Below are 9497 nucleotides of genomic sequence, written 5' to 3'. Positions count from 1 at the left end.
TCCACAGGGATCCTAATCATCTTTCAGTACCTTATCACTACTATGAACCTCTGGGGCCAGACGAGTGCACCATGTACATTTCCCACGAGCGGGGCCGCAAGGGCAGCCACCACCGCTTCATCACCGAGAAGCGCGTCTTCGAGAACTGGGCACGGACATTCGACATCCGCTTCTTCCAGCCAGACTGGAAACCAGACCCGCTCCCTGCAACCCCCGCCGGGGCCAGGCCGCTGGCCTGAGGCACGGACACACAGCCCAGCCACGGCACCTCCCGCAGCAGCAGCCTGGGGAGCTTGGGGCCGGCACGGCAGCCTGGAGGAGAAGGGTCCAGGGTGTGCAGCTGGCAGCCGCAGCAGCAGCCAGGAGCTGGCATGGAGGAGCAGCACACACCCCCAGTACTTGCTGTTAAACTGTATGAACCCAGTCCATCACCTTTTGGGGCCATCTGACGTCCTGTGTGTGTTTGTGATTTGTGAAACACAACCTGAGTGTCATTAAGGGACCGTTAATTCATTATGGCTTTTTTAAGTACGATGCCACTGAATTTTCATAGTGAAAACTTTCTGTATTTATTTAATGAAGGTTTTTACGCAACCTAGGCCAGTATTTTTCTAATTCACAGTTATGTGGTTGTTTATCTTTCATAATATTTTAAATCCAAAATTAATATTGCTGATGGTTTGAAAGGCCTAGCTTTTTATTTATAAAAGTTGTTTGAAATATATAATTCTATATGGCATGTAATTAATATTTGATCAAGAAATGTTGGATTTCTTCTAAGAATTTTGGGCTCTGTTCCAGCCTAAAGCCTTTAACAGCAAGAGTGGTCCCATGTGCAGATCCAGCTCACTTTACATTCTAACATCTTATGTTAATACGAAAATGGTAGTGAAAATTCTGTTTGATATTAATATGAATTTGCTGCTGTGCTATCGAGCTGCTGTTTTTTAAATAGGGGTGGGAGGAAGGAGGGCAAACAAAATTTATCCAAAAAAAGCCAAACCCCCCACTGGCCATGGCAGCAGCTTCTCGGTGAAGACAAGCTAAGGAGGGGTTGTGTTCTGTTTTGCCTCTTGTATTCCTACAAGAGACTGCCAGCAACCCTCCTGAGGCAACAGACTATGAACCAGGCCCCAGCTGCCCAGCACAATGTTGACCAAATTTCTGGAATGAAGAAGGTAAACTACCAGTACTACAATACCAGTCATAGTAGCCAGAAAGATCACAGCACCGCACCTGCAAAAATCTCTGCCTTCCACTGTCCCAAGATCATCACTGATCTCAGAGATTCTGGATCACACTGAAGCTGGGATGTGAAAAGCATTCCACGAGTACAAAATTGTCCTCCTGAAAGGAGCAAAGTTAAACTCTGCTTTTTTTTTTTGCTTTTTTTTCCCCATGAAGTACCTGTACGTGCTTGGTGAGTCCCTGCAAGACAAAGGGGAAGGACAATGCTCTTGCTGTGTATGGAACCTCACAGTGGGAATTACTGGGTTACGTGTGCCGTGTGAATAAAGAAGATTTCAGTTACAGTATTACTTCTCCTTTTGCTTCACAAATATCAAATCTCAATTTTTTTTTGAAGTAATCAGTAACTATTGCATGAAACACATCTCAGGTGATGAAAGGTGTCTCTCATTAGACAAGTGCAAAAGCTAGAACGAAGATACTACCTTTAAACACCTAAATCCAAGAAGCTGAACCTCAGAGGTGAGACACAGAACTGGGACCAAACACTCTCATTTAAACCCCCTTATAACTCGTGGTCTTCCTCTTTCCAAAACTGGACAGCAACAGCTGCAGCTGCCCCACAGATACCCTGATTCTCTGGGGACAAAGTGAACTGTCCTGGCAGGGGCAAACTGGTGTCACCTCTGTAACACTGCCTGGACCTGAAGTGCAAGTCTCCAAGAGCCACTGTCTTGCTGCAGCCCTGCCCAAAAAAGCAAGAATCTCTAATGTATTTTGCCTTAAAAGCTTTATTTTGGTGTTCTTCCTGGTACACACCACTCAGCTTACAAACTGAATGCCAAGAGCATGTTACCTTTCTCTTGACAGCTGGTGTTTACCTCTCCTTCTTTCACTGATGGTGTTTTATTCCTTCCACTTGATTTCACTGCATTCTATAAAAAAACAGAATGGGTTTTGAACTAATGGCAGTTTGAACATCCCTTTCAACATGTGTACTGGTTGTGCATCCAGCATATATTGCCCCAATTGATGAAATCTGTCAAACTGATTTACAGATCATTTCTAATGTGACTGCAAGACATGGTACAGATCACAGTAGGTCCTCTGATGCTTCTGTCCCTGTTTTATTACTGATACAATAATAAAAAGATCTTGTCATTTTAAACTAGAGCTCTTAGTTTTTCCATCAGTCAAGGGCTGCAGGATGTGTATGCTGTATGTTTAGCTATGCTATTGGTAAAATTAGGTCATTTAGAGTACACTGGTCTACTTCTAGTATTCTGCAAAAACAGAGACTTGCCAGACTCTCTGCAAGACTGTTCAGTGTCAAGTACATATGGAAAGCATTAAGAATATGAAGAAACATGGAATAAACTGGAAGGACACTGAATCTCCTAAGAGAGCCAAGACAAGCATTGTAACTCATTCCTTATTCAGTTTCTGTTAATAGCTCTCTGTTCTTGCTACCCTCATACACACATTTTAAACAAAACAAACCCCAACTCACTTTAGTCCCATCAACCTCCTGTGAAGTTTCAGCAAGGTCCCCCACGTAATTACAAAAATTATGAAGGAGTATTTTCTAAGTCACACCTGTATATATAAAAAGAAATTTGATGAAGCCAAGGAGACAGCAAGTTTTAAACAGATCACACAGATTTACGGGGAACATAAATTAAGTCCAAAAAGCACAAGTTATAAGAGTGCAAAAGAAATGTAAATAACTGTTAAAGTACTGCAGTTTTAATTAACAAATCACTGATGTATTTCTCTATAAATGCACAGTTTTTGAACTACAGAATCCTGCTGCATTTCAGCCTGATGTAAGGTTTTATGGCCTAGTTATAAACCAAACAGATTTATGACAGTACATGCTGTCAGCCTAGGGATAAGTAGTATAAACTAGGCATTGCTGCCATTGTCTGCTTTATGCTGTCATCTCACACTTCACTATAATTTGATTGATTCATCATCTGCAGCGCATCATTTCACATATTAAAAGTGTTGCAAAACAGTGTTTACAGATACCAGCAATTTCAAGATCTATGTTAGTTTAGTTCTGAACTCCTTGCATACCTTTAGGCTTTTACACTTGCCTTTGTCAGGAGATATTTTTCATCATGAAGAACTGTAGTTTTTACACCATGATATGTGCAGCTGGAATTGAGAATGATAAAACATCTCTGCAAGAACAAAAATTACCACAGCTGCTTTGTGATCTGTTGGCTCAATGGTGACAGCACCATGGTACAAAGCAAACCTTGGTGCACGTGGAGAAACCTTCCACCCAAAGTGCTGCAGACCTCAGAGAGTTAACACTTCATAAGGAAACTGAGGAAAGGCGAGGTTAAGAAATTAAACCAAGTTATAGCCTTGGAACAAGATTTGGGAGAGACTGGGGGCTGCTGACTGGCAGCCCTGGCTCAGTCCAGCAGAACACATGTCCATTCACACAGAGCAGTAAACCAATAAAATCCTTATGGAGCTGCTTCTCTGGGACTTGTCCTGCTGCATTTTCCAGGCAGACTTCAAAGGAAACTAAGTGATTTTTACCCAAAATACCTCTAAGGCTGCAAGTAAGATAAAAATAGCTGGAGAAGCATTGGGACATGGGGTGAGGGGAATCTAAACAGTAAGCAATGAAATGTGCCTTGTGCCATCTAGCTTTATTCCCCTGGAATATGGAGATCACACTCAGGCTGGAGCTGACAGAGAGGAATGTCCTGGCTCCATAGCAATGGTTGTCTTGCATAGATTTCTTTGCAGTGTTCTGTCAGTTGACTCTAAGTGCCACAAAAACTTCAAAAAAATGCTGATAATAATTTCCATAATGAAAGTTAGTTATTCAATCTGATGCAAAGAGATACAATTTCTAATTCAATTTAAAACATAGCTTAGGGATTAAAAAAAAAAAAGCAGTTAAACAGTCAAAGAGTACTTGTAAGGCAGCAAAAGGTACAGCAAACAAAAGGAACTACAGAAACCTTACAGGTACCAATACTTCTGTCTTCCCTGGACTACCAGTTCATACTGATCACTTTGAATTTCCAGCTGCCTGCTGCAAAGGCACACCTTGCATATAACGAACATATGATTTTGAAAGAAAAAAAGGAAAAAAATTAAGGACAATCTAGTTTAATATAAAACTAGGAAATATTCTTTTAAAAACCCTAGGAAATAGGAAAGGACAAATGTCTAAGGTGGTGTGAAATTTCTCTCTGCTGAAGGAGAAAAATATAAAATTCAAAGACTCTTATAAAATGACTGCCAAATGGCAGTGCTTATGCTAAATACCCTTAAAACCACTAGACTGTTAAATGTTTTTCACACTGAAAATTACACCAAAACATGAAATGTCAAATGATGCCCTTTGACCACCATGTGGATGGAGATGCAGCATCACAGCAGAAGCAAAGCTGGTGATTTCATCTGGGCCAGCTGTGGAACAGCCTCCACAGCACAGGCAGAGTGGAAGCAGGCCCTGAACCAGCATCCCTGGGTGCTGAGCCCCCTCCAGGGGGGCAGTGGAGAGCACAGGGCTGCACAGCACTGCCGAGAAGGGACACATCCCTTTGTCTGCCTGGCACTGAAGGCCAGGCCACACCAGAGAAGCTGCACAGAGATGACCAACACACAGTGTCCCTGTCTGCTGTGGAGTGCTTTGACCAGGAGTTGTCAGGAAAACAGAACAGAGAGGAAAACTACAGACAGCCCCAGCAATCCCAGACAAACAGATGGAAACCTGGGAGAACAAAATCAGGAGTCATAAAGACAGATTGGCTAAGATGTAATGCAGCTTTTGTAAGCTAAACCCTGCCTTGCAATACTATTTGGTGTTCTTCAAGGTTCTCTGAAGCAAGGGGATAAAGAGATCCAAGTGATGGATCTGCTTGGAATTCCACAGCTAGGTTTGCAAAGACTTCCAAAGAAGTTACAGTTAACACAGGAAAAAAAAGAAAGATCCTCACCCTATGGAACCTATCTGAACATAGGAAAATAAGGCTAAGATGATACAGCATCATCTTAAGGATACAAGCAGAATTCCACAGGAAAAATGTCACAATATATTTTCCTCTATTTTTCTGTGCTATTCCCTTGGTACCCACCATAGGCCATTTCTAGATGCAGGACACAGGAGCTAGACTGCATGTCCAAACAGTTTGCTTCTTAAGTTCAAGGGATTGTTGTAACAAAATCACCAAAATAATTTAGGGAAGTACAATTTTAATATCTATTTAGCCTGTTGGCCACAGCAGCCAAACTGGCTCAGTACTGGCCAAGGCTTCATTGATATTCTCACACAGACCTGAAAAGAAAGAAAGGCAAAAAAGTTAAATCTATCATCTACCTGGGGAAGAAGACATGACACAATCAAACATTAATAGATATACATCACTGAATGGAAACCTTAAATACTATCAATTTAATCACTAAATCAGGCAAAAATCCTCATTAGGGGAGAAAATAACTCAGTCGTAAAGAACTTGCAAGTGAAATGAGTTCTAAGAAATGCTGATCTCAGACTATGTTATGCAGCCTCTGCAAGTTTTCATTACAAAACACAGACACTTTCAAGATACGTTTCCTGAAAGCTTTTTATTTTTAAAGTTCACAGAAAGAGGGGAATCAGAAATAAATTGGAGTCATATAATCTTCCATGAGAAACTTTCTCAATTTTTTAAATTTGCCTTTCACCACTTAAGAAATGCAAAAAAAATATTATGCTTATTATGGCACAGAAGTGCTGAAGTGATGGTCGTGGCATGAGTGATTCATTTGTGGAATACTGAAAAGAAACTTCTGCAGGACATTTATCAATTTTTTAAATTTGCCTTCCACCACTTAAGAAATGCAAAAAACTATTATGCTTATTATGGTACAGAAGTGCTGAAGTGATGGTCATGGCATGAGTGATTCATTTGTGGAATACTGAAAAGAAACTTCTGCAGGACAACTATTGGTACTGAGCCCAAACTCTCTGTCAGCTGCAGCCTGGAGTTCAATCTTCACATGGTTGAGAAGACACTTTCATTATATACACTGCTTTTTTCTGCAGTTCATAACTTTATGGATAAATTAGTCTCTTGGGTGAAATATTTTATGCTTGTCTCAATCCAAAGGTTAATTAGTCTGGAAGCATGATACAATTCTACCAGCTCACAGAGCTCTGTAACACAGAGCTGAAGGTCTGCACATGAGGACACTGATCTTTCTTGTCCCAACCCTTGTCCCACACTGCACCATATACAAAGGTTGTGTTCTCTCCAAATACCACAGACTCTCTGAAATGCACCATTCTCACTTTGTGGATTGCCTTCCACTTCATCTATTTTTATCAAGTCTGAATAATCCTGACCACATAGAAGCTTTTAACTTCACAATGCAAAGATGGATGAAATCTTCACTATTTACCAGAAACTAGCAGCATCTCACTTCCTCAGCTATACTGAAAGGATAATTAGGGAAGCTTTCAGATCAGAAACTTCCTTTTTATTCCTTCCCTCTAAGCATCCATCAGAGAAGAGAAAGCAGCAGTTCTCCAACATGAAAAAACCCCTTAGTGACATGCAGTATCAGGACTGCCAGGGCTGCAGACTTCTGCCCTGCCTCAGCTGGTCCTTCCAGTCCCTCTCACAATAATACCTCCCTCACCTTATCACTGCACAAATCCCCCTCCACCCAGGATAAACTCACAGCTGAACCTGGCTTTAGCCCCTAAATCACTGATTTATTGCAAGTCAGCCCTGCTCCAGCAGGCAGTGATGCCCCTCTGAAGGCAGACTGGGCCACACGTTCCATTTACTCCTGTCGATGTGGTAGCTGAGAATAAAAATCCCTGACTGAAACAAGAGACTGAAATGGGCTCAGTGCAGGCACTCAGCAAGAGAATTAGACCCAGCCTACATTTGCTTTTCTGTAATCAATAACAGATACCAGCTTTCAGGAGGAAAAAGCAACAGAGAGAAAAAACCTTCCACTCTCTAGAAGAGACACAGCATCACTAATGATGTTTGTAAGGATACCTGTGAGCAGGCTTTGGTATTTGCTTATGCCAAGAGAACAGCACTTCATCAGAACAGTCATTAAACATGAAAATATTCAGCTGGCATAGACCAAGAAACATGGATTGTCTCCCCCCTGCTCAGGTTTCTTTCTCCACTTATTTTTTGTAGGAACCTCACTTTTCAGTCTGTAACAGAAGCACAGCTTAGTCACACACTGTGTCAGCCTTTTGGCCTGGTCACAGGCACTCCAGGGGACAGGAGAGCACCTGGATGTGAGTACAACCCTACTGGGCACCTACTTTTTCTTCATTCAATAATAAAAATGCTTTTTAAGATGTGATCCTGAAAGAGAGCTGAAAAACTGAAATGAGCAACATCTATTTTTATCATCCATGAGTGTTCTAAACAATCTCTTAAAACGCCATTGCAGGACCTGTCAGTGCAGTTCCACAGTACAGGGTGCAGACATGAATACACTGAGTCATGAGTGTTCTAAACAGTATCTTAAAACCCCATTGCAGTGCAGTTCCACAGTACAGGGTGCAGACATGAATACACTGAGTTTTGCAGGCATGGGCACGCTTAGTTCACAGACCTATCCATGCAGAGTCACAAAATGCTGAAATTCAATTCTGCTCAAAAGGTTCCCATGCAAAGCATCATCAGGAAACTGCCATCTGGCTTGTCTTCTGCATTCCATCAGAGATCATCTGTGCACCTTGGAGGAGGCATCCATACTGCAAGGCACACTTGGCCTGCAGAACTCAAATGGTTTGTGACAGGGTGACGTGGCTGGCTCCCAGAGGCCACATCCCAAACTGAGCTTGAAGGCCTCCTGGGGAAAATGAGAAGGTTAGTAACTTCAAATAAAAAATAAATATACAATATTTACAATATACAATATTGTATATTGAAATATACAATACACAATAAACATACACACATTTACAGACAATTCTGTGACATTCCTGTACTTGCTTTCAGACTGTAACTGTTCAAGGAATACCAGCTATCACAGCATAGAAAACACTGGCTCATAGGTGTAGCATAGGCAACTTTATGGTGTCTCAGAATGATCCATTTCAACTCCTCACTTCTGTGCATACAAAAATGTTAAAAATGCCTGAAGCAGAGTTTGCTGCATTCCAGTCAAACTGTTGTTCTCACTTCAATTTAATCACCTTCACATGCATACTTACTGAGTGCCTCTATTCATAAATTGCATTTTAATAACCCACCTAATTGCCTCCTTTTCCCTAAGCAGATAAGCTTTTAAAAAGACAGAATCTTTGGTATCTACTGCTACTGGCAAAATTCAGATTAGTTCTGTAGATGTTTCTATCACTTCCTGCAAAAGGTGGCTGAAAGAGGGAAAGAGAAAAAATTGAATAAGGCCTGAGGAGTCCAAATAAGTGTTACTGCAAATGAAGCAAGGCACAAAGCTCTATCAACTTGACTTTGTACACTTTTTATAGTGTGGCAAAACTTGCCTATAAAATAAATATTTGATTAAAATATTTACTACAATTGAAAGAGTTGGATTAGGAAAGGAAAGCTAAGCAAATCCTCTAAGGAATTCTCTAAGATTCATTTCTATACTGGGTCTAGACCATTTCTACATGGTCTGTGCACAGAAGATTTCACTTGGTTGTTGTATTAGAAATTGCTCAGGATAAAAAAAAAATAAAAAGGTTTTCAGACTTTATGAAAAGTCACCATTATATCAGATTTTGGATATGAAATCATTCCTTTTGAAGGACATTATCTAAAAAAACCACCCCCAAACCCAACACACTATAGGCACTGTAGGAATGCTTTAGTTTTAATCCCTACTCCTGGGCCTTAAGCCCCTGCTACTGCAAACAATCCCAGCTCTTCACCAAGAAGTGCCACAGAGAGGTGGAGTAGGCAAATGTTTACCTTCCCATAATGGATCATTTTGTACCTTCAACATCTCCAAGCCTAGAATATCTTTGGAGATAAAAACCAAGGCTTTAGTTCTCGAGCTGCACCACTCTGCTGTTTTCTGTTCTCTGGAAACCTCAGTGGCTTCCCCACAGCCCTCCCAGGCTCACAGGGCTCTGACAGTTCTCCTCCTCTCACCTGAGGCTGGGATGCCACAAGCAAGCTGGAAGAGAATAAAACAGGACAAAAATGTTTATGCACTCAGATTTGTATGGGCTGTGCAACAGGAAATGCTCAGAATCACATTCTAAGAAAAATATACTGACTCTGATATTATGTGTGATTATAGATAATTCCTAATAACTTTAGAGATATATGTATAGTACTTACACCACG

The 9497-nt window shown here is 41.1% G+C and overlaps 1 protein-coding gene across 1 annotated transcript in view; it reads left to right on the top strand.

The window, feature by feature from the left end:
- Positions 1 to 378, top strand: part of ST6GALNAC5 (ST6 N-acetylgalactosaminide alpha-2,6-sialyltransferase 5) — a 64241-nt gene extending 63863 nt beyond the window's left edge. The window contains exon 5 of the mRNA XM_039711795.1: positions 8 to 378. Coding sequence (XP_039567729.1) covers positions 8 to 239 — 232 coding nt within the window. The 3' untranslated portion in view covers positions 240 to 378. The remainder of the gene's footprint in view (positions 1 to 7) is intronic.
- Positions 379 to 9497: the final 9119 nt, after the last annotated feature.

Source organism: Passer montanus, unplaced genomic scaffold, assembly GCF_014805655.1.
Source record: "Passer montanus isolate IOZ18808 unplaced genomic scaffold, ASM1480565v1 scaffold25, whole genome shotgun sequence".
Lineage (NCBI taxonomy): Eukaryota > Metazoa > Chordata > Aves > Passeriformes > Passeridae > Passer > Passer montanus.
Note: the sequence above shows the minus strand (reverse complement) of the source record. Positions and strands in the feature narration are given on the sequence as shown.